The 13,601-nt window shown below is 43.8% G+C and overlaps 1 protein-coding gene across 2 annotated transcripts; it reads right to left on the bottom strand.

The window, feature by feature from the left end:
- Positions 1-2,284: 2,284 nt before the first annotated feature.
- On the bottom strand, positions 2,285-13,289 carry LOC118208530 (ETS domain-containing protein Elk-4-like). Of its 2 annotated transcripts, XM_035383294.1 has the most exons (8): positions 13,045-13,289; positions 12,864-12,940; positions 11,963-12,055; positions 10,833-11,044; positions 8,829-9,602; positions 7,926-8,150; positions 5,434-5,553; positions 2,285-4,540 (listed from the first exon to the last, which is right to left on the bottom strand). In XM_035383294.1, the coding sequence occupies exons 4-8, from the start codon at positions 11,037-11,039 to the stop codon at positions 4,442-4,444; spliced, it is 1,425 nt and encodes a 474-aa protein (XP_035239185.1). In that variant the 5' UTR covers positions 11,040-11,044; positions 11,963-12,055; positions 12,864-12,940; positions 13,045-13,289; the 3' UTR covers positions 2,285-4,441. The 2 variants fall into 2 exon arrangements, with proteins under 2 accessions (XP_035239185.1, XP_035239184.1); XM_035383293.1 differs by lacking the exon at positions 11,963-12,055 and having other exon boundaries at positions 13,045-13,288.
- Positions 13,290-13,601: the final 312 nt, after the last annotated feature.

Raw genomic sequence — 13,601 nt, 5'->3', positions numbered from 1 at the left:
AGCGTAAAATCACAGGACGGATGAACTCAAAAAAAAAAAAAAAGACTCATGGAATCCAGTCATGGGTGAAGGCTGCGGTACTGTGAACTCAACTCCGAGACCCACACAGAGGTGAGTCTGTTCTCCCCCGCCTGGAATTCACATGAGGATGACTCAGATCCCGCCACTACTGAACACTCTTACCACGATCCCTTCACCTGCACGGCTGGGTCACCTGACATCGCGTCCCCAGGAAAGTCTGGAGTCGATGATTCTGACCAGAACCTGACCAGAGTGGAGTGTTCTTTCTGCCACTACACAATAGCAGCTGGTTAACTCTCATCTGCCTCTTTTTCACTTAGATTGGAGACGCTCTACCACTATTTAGAGATGCGCCCCTTTTCTTGGTTAAATACTGAATTTATGAGATAAAAACTCTGAAAAATAGATCTGCGATCCCTTTCCACCCACTTCAGCTTCTCTCCAACTTGTGTGTTGTGAACATTCTGGAACAAAATGGCTGCCATGCGTAACTCAGCGGTGGTCAAGAGAAATGGATGGTAAGTGTGTTTAGCTTCTCTTCACTAAGCACTCACTTCCTGAATGGCACCATATCAAAGCATTTTTTCTCCTTTTTGCACATTACTTATGGGAAAGAGAAGATGGGAATGCAGGTAGACTGGCTTCTGTTAAAACCTTTCCTTTTCACACAGAAACCAGTGAAACATGTCAAGTTTTAGTAACAGTGATGAAAACGTTATATCAGTGATGGTGAAATTGTTAATGTATGTAATGAGCAATGAATATTTATAGATCTCAGCCATAAAACCTAAATGGTCATCTTATTGATTAAGAAAGAATCTCCACAACCAAATAAAATAAAATCTTTTTAATATCCTTTTTTTCCCTCAAAAATGTAAACACTTCCCCTGCACAGAGCCCAAAACCAAGATTTGTAAACAATGGGAAAACTTAGTTTTAATGAGAGTCGAGACAGGCTAAAACCTTTGTAAAAGTGTAACATAGCTATATATGTACACACGTATATACACGTTGAAGAGATTGTCAGTTTATAGTCAAATTATTTTCTGCCTCAACCAAAGGTAAATGTGTTACTGATCATCATAGTTGAATATTGAATCAGTACAAAAATATGAACCTCTCCATGAATGATCTGAACCTTAAATTCAAAGCCAATTGCATAAGTTACAGAATTTCAAAATACAGACTGTGTAATTATGTCAGTCCAGCTCCTCATCATAAAATTACCTCAGACAATTATGAGTCAGCTATATTCATCTTAGAAATATGGTATTTATAGCTATGGAACTGCTCAAAAGCACATTTAATTAAAAAAGCACCTGGAAATATAAAACCATGAAAACATCCTTAAAAAACCAGTTTGTCCAGTTTGAAATTCCACAGCATAAGACTCCTTATGCACAGACATCATAATTACCTAAACAATTTGGCAAAAGCACAGAACTTTGTTCTGTTCATGAAAACAATATACAACACAGTACTGCAACTATAATGTACAAGAAAATGTATGTTCGACATGCCATGGTGTACACTGCTTGCATACACAGTGTGCACTGCCTGCATCCACAATGTACACTGCCTGCATCCACAATGTACACTGCCTGCATCCACAGTGGACACTGCTTGCATACACAGTGTGCACTGCCTGCATCCACAATGTACACTGCCTGCATCCACAATGTACACTGCCTGCATCCACAGTGGACACTGCTTGCATACACAGTGTGCACTGCCTGCATCCACAATGTACACTGCCTGCATCCACAATGTACACTGCCTGCATACACAATGTACACTGCCTGCATCCACAATGTACAGTGCCTGCATACACAATGTACACTGCTGGTAAAAAAACGCAACAAAACACACAAAATCTGAAATTCTTTCCAGAAGACAACAACATTCATGTCATTCCAGAAGCGTCTCAAGAGTGAGAGAGAGAAGGGAGAGACATTTTTCATTCCAGTACACCTCGACCAATCAAATCCAATGTTACACCGGGATCAGAGGCGAGGGGGAGGACCGAATCATTTCGCACAAACGAGTTCTGAACTTTCGGATTTACACACAACACAGAGACAAATGGCAAATGAAGACTGAAGCGACAGCAAATCAAAATGAATAAATGAACACTGACTATATACATTACAGGCATTTAGCAGACGCTCTTATCCAGAGCGACTTACACAACTTTTTTTACATAGCATTTTTACATTGTATCCATTTATACAGCTGGATATATACTGAAGCAATTTCGGTTAAGTACCTTGCTCAAGGGTACAACGGCAGTGTCCTACCCGGGAAGCGAACCTGCGACCTTTCGGTTACAAGTCCAGTTCCTTACCCACTGTGCTACACTCCGTCCGTACACCGAGCAGACGTATAAGGTGCAAGCGGTAAGTATTTGGACAGAGACACAATTGTTATTGTTTGGGGTCTGTACTCCAGCAAATTGGATTTGAAATAAAACAATGAATAGGAGGTTAAAGTGCAGACTGTCAGCTTTAATTTGAGGGTGCTCAAAATTCACATTGGGTGAACCATATAGGAATTTCACCACTTTTTATATATAGTGCCCCGATCGTGTCACTGTCCATATACCTACGGACAGCAGTCAGTAGGATTTTTTGGTCACAAATGCTGCGGTTGTTTTTCTGCAAATGCAACAGGCAGTACATACTGTAAGCTATAACTGCACACGGCACACTGCCCCCTAGCTGTAGTAATCTATATTACGATGGTATACATCTAAATCACACATGCACAGCACCTTCATTTAACAGCAAACATAATATTTCATAAGGCGATCAACATGTTCCACCAGGCGGCTTCTGATACTGACAGAAACTTCCCTACACATGATCCGGAATTCCTGTCAGTGTGCGTTATTTTATTTACATAGAGTAAATTTCAACTGTTGAACGAAACCAAACGCTGACTGTGAGCACAGGAAACACAACCTTGTGCCAATGTGAAAATTGCTGGATCTGTGCTGCACAGCCGTGCAATATTCAGGATATACCGTACTCCAAAAGGATTACCTTCACCAAAAATTAGGATAAAACAATACCTATGTTACTATGTCCACCGACTCCCCTTTCTCATTCCAATGTCCAGATGTCAAATATTCCTCATATTTAATTAATTAATTAATTAATTAACTTTACATTAAGCACCATGCAGGTCAGAGTAAATTATACTGAAGACCACTGAGAAGAAAGACACATTGTTCTGCTACATTTGCTGACGCATGACCAACGGATAAAAAAAAGGTTTAAGGCACAAATGCTATTTTGGGGTCTTAGCAACCATGCTGTCCACCAATTATGACATCATCATCAGACAGCGAATAATGTTTCATACCCAAAGCTACATGAAAAGAGCCCTAAATGTACAAAAACTTTAGTTCTTGTCAAAGTTTGAATTAGTGTATGTCGGATCACTCACCAAAGTATTGCAGTGCCAACCACCCACACAACGCAGATCGGAGATGAACTAATGAGATAAAATACAACACAAGCAGCGAATTCTGAAATGTAATTTGGACAGCACAGCACAGTGATCCTCTTTAGGTGAGGGATTCGTTTTGTGCATGTACTATATACTTGTACGAGTAAAAAAAAACTGCATTTCTAAATGTTCAATATTTTCTTAATTCTGAATTAGACACCAACTGATCCACTTTCAAAGCCTTAATGTCTGTTCTCACCAGTCAGATAATTTAACCCACTCTAGCACAAGTAAAAAATGTACAAAATCTGTTGTGTAAACAGGAATATGTCCAGTATAAACAGTTGGGCACTGTTGCAGAAAACTCACTTTCCCACAATCCTTAGTTTGAGGGGAGCTGATGTTGCCATGGAAATGCTTCTATATGCACAACGGCTCATGCCCGGCAACATCGTCCCTCCTTCCTCCCCCATCAACTGAAGACAGCCATTCCAAGTCTTCTATCCGAAAGTCCCGATTCCATAGTAAAGAAAAATTAGGTCCACCTGAAAGCGCTTTCCCAGGCATCTTGGTGACCTCCTAGAACCTAGTCTGTTCTGGTTATTCCATAATGGCTGATTTAGAGAGAGAGAACAGAAATTCAGCGAAAAAGAAAGACTTAATCAGCCACCAATGTGTGTGGAGTGGCTTGGGAAACAGGCACACATGTGTTTGTCTGATTGGCCTGGGCCGAAGGCATGGCTCGTCGCTTTGTCCCCAAATACTCCATAAGAGGATGAAGGGCTGACCCGACCTTCAGCAGGAAGATCCAGCGCCCCCTCGGTCTCTTGTGGGGGTGGGGGGTGGGGTGCAGAGAGAATCTTCCAGTCTCCTCCAGTGCTCAGCCTGAGAAGGGGAGGGGCTGGTTTGGTTTGCAGGCCAAAGCTGGGAAGTGGTGTAGCGGGAGGGTGGAGGGGGAGTAAGTGCTCTCCTACGTCTTCTGGGAGTCAGGCGAGAGGGGTGCGGGGGTGTTGGAACCGTCCACACTGGACACGGGCAGCTGGAACTGTGTGTTCAGCACCGAGGGAAACTGGAAGACAGGAGGGGACAGGTGAAGTCCACTGAGCAGGACTACCTGTGGCTGCACACAGCTCAGGCAGCAATGCAAAACAGGCAGACAAGATGGCCGTCCTGCCGTAAAGGCCTGCAAACAACTAGACTTCCTTATCAGAGGATTGTCTTTGATACCAGGGAACCATGTGACGGCTAATATTATGCCATTGTGTCCTTGTGGATAAGGTTATAAGCACGGAGTCTGTAGGGGCTGTGGAGCTGCACGGTGGGTTCAATCCCCAGTTAATTTATGTGAAATACTTTCAAGATGCCACATTAGTTTAGCAGTGGTCCAGTCTAGACTGCTTATCAAGATTTAAACATACAAGCTCTGAGCACTAATTGTATTGTTCTTAACTATTCCAGTTAAAAATCAGGCCACCCTGTTAATGTTTCAGCCCAGTTTGACCTTCCATCAGAACACCGTAAACACTTTTTTTTTTTTTTAAACTTGCCCCTTTGAGACCTCAAACAACCGTTCCTAACCTAACAAAACCCATGCTAATGTTGGTAAAATTGCCCTGGTGGGTTATTAAGAGTGCAATAAGAGTCTATACTCTTGCACTATTAGTAATAATGCAATTAGAATTCAAATAAAATAAGCCATTTCTGTTATCTACATAAAATGGTGAAAACATTTAGATGTTGTTATTTCAACTTCACTTTTGCAGAAAAGTTATGAAAATTTTTAATTACCATAGGTAAAAATAATGACTCTGCTTCACCTACGAAAGCAACTCTTTAACCAGTTCACGCAATGCCAGTTAAATTGACTGTTTGGAGATTGTACTTGCAGAATGGTGCAAGTTAAGTTTTGACTGGGTTAAACCTGTGAACAGTGCAAGGTACTGGAGAAGGATGCGGACTCACCTGGAACAAAGTGGATGTGGCCTGTCTCCAGGCAGGGCTAAGAGGAGCCACTGGACTGAGCGTGCTCCAGAAGTGGATGTTGGAGAGTAGGGGGCTCGGTGTGAGCAGATAGGTGGGGGTCTACAAACAAACAGACAGACAGACAGACAGACAGGCAGTCATTTAACAGAAAAAACACAACCGCTGAGCACCTGTCCCAGTGCAAGTGGAAACTAATGAAATCAGCATTGGATGCAAATAGCAAGGTCTCCCCCCAATTATCAACAGTCGCGAAAATTCGTTCATAATATTTGTTCTCTATTACTGTAATCTATATTCGTACATATCTACTCAATTTTCTACACTTTTTCGCTTATTGGCCCGGTTACTAACGCAAAGCGGGCGGAGGCTTCACACCTGCATTGGTATTGGGAGTGAATCAGCTGGTTTGGTGATAAATTGGTCCGATTACCTCACGTGAGAACTTTCAAACATTTCAAACAAGCCAGCAAGACAGTGCTCGCGAAAGCTAATGTTAGATAGATAATGAAACCGCTAAAAATAACAAATGGCTTCCCAGAAAAGAGGTTCATTAGCACAGTTGAAGATAACGTCGTTTTTTTATTTTTATTAACAGCCCTACTGTTGAAGAGTATACTGGCAGGGGGAACCTGACGAAGAAGAGTCGGTAGTAGTTCAAACAAGTTAGCGAAATGCCGCGAATTTGTCTGGAACTCTACTAGCCTTATGACCTGCGTTATCAGCCATGGGTTAATAAAACCGTCGTGGGTAAGTACACAGATTCTGTTCAGTTGTCGTTGACGAAGGGGTTTCAACTTCTTGGCTAGCTACGTTCTAGCGCGAGTAACACAACTTAGCACCTAGCTAGCTGCTTAGCTCATCTGTGACCGTTAGCTAACTGTACATTTCCACAGATGCCGCTCTATGAAACTCTGTTTCGTTCAATGCACTACATAATACATTTCTGTGGTTTCGTTACTGAAGTGGTGTTCTGTCCCATATGTAGGCAAACAAATTCTGCCGGTTATGAGGTACAGCTGGCAGGAGGGTTATCGAGGGCACTAGTCAGACAGGACAAGTTGGGCCTCCAAATGGCAGCACAACTTTAATGGGCACTAGCTAATGCCTGCTTCACTTGTTGTACCCTCTTATATTTATACTGATTTGTTATTTTGTTATTCATTATTCAGCCAATTTCTGTGATTCAACAAACCTTAAAAGATTATTGTTAATTAAAAAAAAAAAGAAAATAATTTAGTTTCATAATTGTGTATGGACGTGAACCGTCTGTGCTATGCCAGTTCTCCAGTTTCTCAAGTGTGCTCTTCTAAAAGCACGGATTCAGCAGAACCCAGGTGTAAGACCATCATGCTTGAGTGTAGTCGCACAGTAAAGGACAGAGTTGTACTGCATAGGGTGTGGTGCACTGTTGCATGCTGCTGGCACCACCCTGTCAGTGCACCTGGTGCCCTGCCATAAATTACTACATAAATAAATAAATAACAGGAAAACATATATCATTACACAGACTAATAAAAAATACATTCATATTAATTGTTAAAATTAAATACTGACTAACAAAAACATACAATATGACTGGCATGGTCATGAGGCCTAACACCTGCAAAAGATCATGCAGAAAAGGGTTTTGAATGTTTCTGAGCAGATGGGACAATGCTGCCATCTACTGACCCACACAGGCAATGACACTATGAGCCAACATCCCTGAAATCCAGAAGTTCTCATGAGGTCACACACAATTGCTTTACATCATGTGCACTTGATCCAACATCATTGCAAAACACTAAGTGTAAATGACTATTCAAAATTAGTGACTCACAATATTTTTTTGCACAAAATGTTCTTATGACTTACTGTTAAGATTTGCATTTTCATCACAAACCTCCACAGATTCCCATTAAAAACAATACTACTGCTTCTACATAATTAGGTACTTATTATGGATATAAAATCTAAGTGGGCACTCGGCACTGCCCCGTCCTCTCTGTTAGAGATCAGAGCCAGCAGAAATTATTCCTAAGTTGAAAAATTTAGGAATGCACTAATGCATCACGATTAGTACACATGCTCCTAACTGACACACACCTTTTAAGGAGCAAATGCTTCTAATGGGAGTACTGTAGAACCCTGCTGCTGTACTTTGTGAAGAACAGGAAGTCTTACTGATTTACGTCAGACTGTCAGGGCCGGAGGTGGAAAATCCAGGTAAAAAAAGTAAAACACAAAGTTAAAAAAAAAGACCTCCCCAGTATTTTTGTTCCAACCACCTGGATTTACTAATTAGCTCAGTTCTTCAGCAAGGAGGTCAGAACTAATTAGTGAAATCAGCAGGCTGAGTTGATGGGTGGAAAAAAAACGCATGGAAGGATTTTTACTTTCTGACCCCTGGACTTTACACCTGTGTGTTCGGGAGATTAATTAAGAAATTAATCTAGAGCAAAGGGTGGGGTGGTGGGGGGGGGGGCACTGACCGACAGGAAAGCAGGGGTGAGGGGGTTGAGGGAGGCGAGGGAGGGGCTGGCCAGGTTCATGGTGCCGAAGTCGGAGCTGGTCACCAGCAGTGGGGGGGTCAGCTCCAGGCCTTTCGGCTTCCTGGACTTCCCGCTGTGGATGCTCTCCTGGCTGCTCTGGTCCGAAGAGCTTTTGGCCTCCTGCTCCAAGCCCCCCATGTCCTGGAGAGTAGAGGAGTGGGTCACCTGGGAGCACGGAGAGAGAGCAGAGTGTTACTCCAGGGAGCAGACTGGTGCCTCACTATAAGTGCTACAGAATTAGCACTATAAGTGCTACAGGCTGTTTGAATGGCTCATCCTGTTAAGGCCCTGTTCTAGTGCATGCATGGATGTGCTCTATAGTCTGGTATCTGTTAAAGGTTCTGTTCTAGTGCATGGATGTGCTCTATAGTCTGGTATCTGTTAAGGCACTGTTCTAGTGCATGGATGGGCCCCATGGCTTGGTATCTGTTAAGGCGCTGTCCTAGTGCATGGATGGGCCCCACAGTCTGGTATCGAACCCCAGACCTTGCTAGTGCTAACTGCTCAAGAGCTGTCCAGGAATGAGACGGTTTCAGTTGATTGGGCGCCAGCAGTCTCTGCTGGTTGATTGGGCGGTTTCACCAGTTGAGCTGCACGTTAAGCGCTTCCCTCTGTCATGTCTGCAGGAGCCCAACTGGCCAACGGTGTGATAAGAAGCAGCGGCTCGCATCACATGCTTCAGAGGAGAGCACATGCTCGTCTGCTCTCTCCTGAACTGATGGTGGAGGTTACGGAGGTGAGGGCTGATAAAATTACAATCGGAGAGCAAAGGGGGAAAGTATTTTTAAAATAAAACAAAATAAAATCGTGTTTATAAGCCGAGTGAAGACGGTTTTCACTGACCTGCTGCACTTGCTGCAGCTCACAAGGCTGGGAGGAGATGGACTCCATGTCGCTGTCGATTATCAGCTCCTGGGAGGAGTCGGGAACCATGCTCTGGCAAGGAGATTGGTCGGGGAGAGAGTGGGCGGGGCCAGAGAGGCAGAGGATGGGCACAGTCTTTGCTGTGTGAGACCCCTCTTTCTTCTCCTCCTCCTCTGTGTACGGATGCTGAGGAGTCTGGGACAGGGCCTTGGGTGGGCATAGCTGCTCTGCTGTGTGAGTCCCGTACGAGGGTGGGGCCTTGGCTGGGCACGGCTGCTGGGGTGGGTGTGTCCTGTTCTGGGGCGGGGCCTGAGGCGCAGCCTCCAGGAGGACCAGCTGGGACAGCTTCGGTGGGATAGTGCCGAATTTGATGACGGACTGGGCGGGGTCGACGGCGGACTTCTTCTCCGCCTGCTTGCGCCCCGGGTCCTCCACGCGGATGGACTTGAAGAGCTGGGCGCCGGCCTGCAGGGAGGTGAGGGTGAAGGTGGTGTACAGGCCCGAGTTGATGTAGTCGTTGCGGCTGGAGGGTTTGTTGGAGCCCTGGAAGGCCCCTGGCTGGGCGGCCTTCTCCCCCGCCCGGCGCTCCCCCCCGTCGTTTGGGGTGCCCCCCTGCTCACAGGAGGGCAGCGCCACCCCTCCTCCGGCCTCCCGGGCCCCCTCCACCTTCGCCACGAAGTCCCCGCTGAGGATGTCGGGGTAGGAGACGAAGCGGTACACAAACTTCTGCCCGTTCACCTTCTTTATGATGTTCTGCCAAGGGAGAATGAAGCAGGGCTTATTACCGAAAACAGGGCGTTCAGTCTCTACCGTGCGCAAGCTCTGCTAAACAAAAATTAAATGGTGTAAAAAAGCGTGTCCCTCCTTACGTTAAATAATTTTACGCTGATTTAGCAGACGCTCTTAACCAGATTGATGTACAGTGTTGGAGTTAAGTGCATTCCCTCGGTGTACGAGTGCAATATTGCCAGACCTGGCTAAGAACATTCCAACACCAACAAGTAAAGCTGCAACAAGACTGAAGCACTAGTGCAGGTTAACTAAGCTAACCAGGAACCAAATTCTAAATGCATACATAATGGGTACATGAATACTTTGAGTGAGATTTTATTTGTTCATTTTTTGTACCAAATGGATGCTGCATGGCAGAAGTGGGTAAAAACAGCATATATGTATTTTTTTTAACCCAGTTGGTCTGAAATCCATGCTAAACTGAAAAAAGAAATGAAAATCCTACCAATGACCTCAGGTGAATGGATTCAGCAATGCTTTGTGACCTCATTTTTTGTATTGTTCTCTTTCTTGGGAAAGTGTGCATTGGCAAACTGCAGACTGCTCTGTAAAATGGCCTCTAATCTACTATGATGGTGACCGAGTCATGGCTGAAATGTAGTGCTGCTCACCTTGTCATAGCAGTGTAGGTGCAAAGCTTGCAGTAGCATTAGTGCAATGCTGGGCTCACTCTGTTGCAGTACTACTGCAGGGCGTGGTTCACCTAGTCTTTGTAGTAGGGCAGCATATGGCAGACCTAGTAGTCATGTAGGGCGTGGCTCAGCTTGTCATAATAGTAATGCTGGGCAGGGCTCAGCTTGTCAAAATAGTAGCGCAGGACGGAACAGAGCTGGTCATAATATTAACGCAGGGCATGATTCAGCTTGTCATAATAGTAGCGCAGGGTGTGGCTACGCTTGTCATAATAGTGGTGCAGGGCGTGGCTCAGTTGTCATAATAATAGTGCAGGGCATGACTCAGCTTGTCATAATAGTGCCACAGTGTGTGACTCAGCTTGTCATAATAGTGCCACAGTGTGTGACTCAGCTTGTCATAATAGTGCCACAGTGTGTGACTCAGCTTGTCATAATAGAGCCACAGTGTGTGACTCAGCTTGTCATAATAGTAGAGCAGGGCGGGGCTCCGCTTGTTGTCATAGTAGCGCAGGGTGTGGCTCCGCTTGTTGTCATAGTAGCGCAGAGCGTGGCTCACCTTGTCATAGTAATATCGCAGGGCCCGGCTAAGCTTGTCGTAGTTCATGCTCGGCTTGTTCTTGCGAGCGCCCCACAGCCTGGCTACCTCCTCCGCCTGCAGTAGCTTGAACTCTCCGTCCTCATTGGTCCAGCAGATCAGCTGATCATTGCTGGGGTCCAGGAGGAGCTGAAGCAGGAACTGCCATAGGGTCACCGAGCTGTCCATCCCTCCTGGGAACAGAGGGAAGGAGGGAGAGGGTGGAGCAGGAGAGGGTGGAGCAGGGGACGGTGTTAGAATGCGAAAGGGGAGTGGCTCATCGGTTTGGGATTAATAATATGTTGAGAACAGAATCTGGAGAACATTTACTTTATTCTTCAAAATTTTATAGAAAGATGTCAAAGCTTGCCCACACACAGCTAACTTTAACTTTCTTGAGAAAAAACAGTAGTCCGTAGTTTGCATTTTACAATTTTGCATTTAGCAGATGCTCTTATCCAGAGCAACTTACACACAGACTACATTTTTACACACAGTCCATTTATACTGGGTATTTCACTGATGCTGTTCAGGTTGAGGACAGTGGCAGTGCCCCAGCTGGGAACTGAACCCATTACATTACACCACATTTATTTAGCAGACGCTTTTATCCAAACCTGCAGCTTTTGAGTTACAAGCCCAGTTCCCCAACCGTTATACAGTTTGATTAAAAGTATAATAAAAGAATAGGATTCATAAAAATGACTTTTGGTTTGGAATTTACTCTGTTTATGGCCAGTCCCAGGTGTACAAAAAGGGCCAGCATAGTGCATTATGGGACGGCACACAAAAGTCCTAAAATTTTCCACACAAGACAAAAAACGAAAAAGGTGACATTCACTGCAAGCAAAATCACAGTATGTTTAATATGTATGTGGTGATAACCAGGATAACAACAGATTTTTTCATTGCCGATTGCACGGTTATATATTTGTCATGTATATTTATTCTTAATGTCTAAAAAAAAATCTCAAAACACGCATACCCTCTAGTACATCACATCCATTTAGCAGATGCTCTTATTCAGAGCAACTTACACAAGTTTTGCGCAGCATTTACATTGCATCCGTTTATGCAGCTGGATATATACTGAAGCAATGCAGGTTAAGTACCTTGCTCAATGGTACAGCGGCAGTGTCCTATCCGGGAATCGAACCTGCCGCCTTTAGGTTATAAGCCCAGTTCCTTGCCCATTCGTGTGCGCACTTGCATGATGTGGAGAAGAAAAAGAGAGTCCACTAACCGTAATTACTGCTCCCTAAATAAGTGGTCTGTTCAGAGACTTATTTGAAACAAATTCCCCCTACGGTAACATCGTGGCGAATCGTCCCGGACTTTCAGTGAAAAAATGAAGCTAACTGAATTGCCACTGTTGTTGATTACACTGTCAATCTCCAGATTTCTGTCGTTTGACAGTTTTTGGGAGCTGAATATGGTGGATATCCAGTGGGCTTAAATGTAACGCATTATCAAATACGCCGACATAAATGTCAAAAAGCTACTTCTGAAAGAGAGAAGGCGGACTATACAATGCTTATCACACGAAATCTACCAGTGCCTTTTCTGGTAAACATTGAGAACAGAAGACGCAGACACAAAGCGGGTCGACTTCCGGCATCGTACAGCAACACTAGTTTCTGATTCTGAAGATCAGAGGAAGTTTGCGAAAACTTTACCAAGTTAGCACTTCCCGAGCACAACCATTTACGCTAGTCCTACTTGCGTAGCTGGGCGTGTTGTAGTAAATTTGGGCCTGTTCCGGCCTGGGTTGGGAGTCGATATAGAGGAAACGTTAGCCCATTATTTGGGAGATACCCTTTGCAGTAACGCTCCGAAAAATTAAGCGAAAAAAACAGATATTTAAAATCTTAACCACTTAGCCATATGTTGCAAATGTGCCAGTTTAGCAGACGTAGGAAGTTTTGAACACACTTGATGTTAGTTGCACAGTTGATAATGCATAATTTAGACTGTTGCTACTGAAAATTGAACACAAGATCCGGTGTGACTCACCTAGCCTAGATCCTTCTTGAGGATGGAACCCAGAACTGTGTGTTTGCAGTACAACTTCATGCTACAAACGTCCAAGGCTAAACAAAACACAAACGCATTTTCTGAAAATGATCATAGGAGCGATTACGTTCAAAATGGGACGCGTACAGAAGAGAAACCTTTAAGAACAGGAAATTAATACCTATGAGATCACTTCCTCTTATGTTTCAAACTTCCAAAAATGTATGTATATTTTACAAATGTGTAGCTTGCTGAGATCGATGCAGACGTTTATAGGTTATCCAATAATGTTTTCTGCCAAAGTACCACACAAAAGTGAAAAGGATAGTTTTGAAAAAGAATCAGATCTCAGGTTTCTGATTGAAATTGTAACTTGTTTCTGTGACACAAAACTGCACGCGAAACTTTACGTGGACCTCTACGAGCTTGCGTGGGTGGGAAGTGTTGCGTTATGAATATTCATAAGAGCCTCTGAAGAGACGAATTATGATTGCATGTCGTTGGATATTAAAAAAATCAAAATACATACATTCGCAGGTATAATATCACTTAATATTATACATCCCACCTTCACTTTAATTTGTAATTTAAAAACGGTAACTAAAAATGAGTCAACAAAGGGGTTAAGAAAAAAATTATAATTGTTATAATTAAATTGTTTTATGTGTTCTATGTGTTCTTCCACATAGCAAAAGCGCTAACCTGTTTTAGTTGTAAAATCTAAAAAAAAAAAAACAT

Source organism: Anguilla anguilla, chromosome 11 (genome assembly GCF_013347855.1).
Source record: "Anguilla anguilla isolate fAngAng1 chromosome 11, fAngAng1.pri, whole genome shotgun sequence".
NCBI classification, from domain to species: domain Eukaryota; kingdom Metazoa; phylum Chordata; class Actinopteri; order Anguilliformes; family Anguillidae; genus Anguilla; species Anguilla anguilla.
Note: the sequence above shows the minus strand (reverse complement) of the source record. Positions and strands in the feature narration are given on the sequence as shown.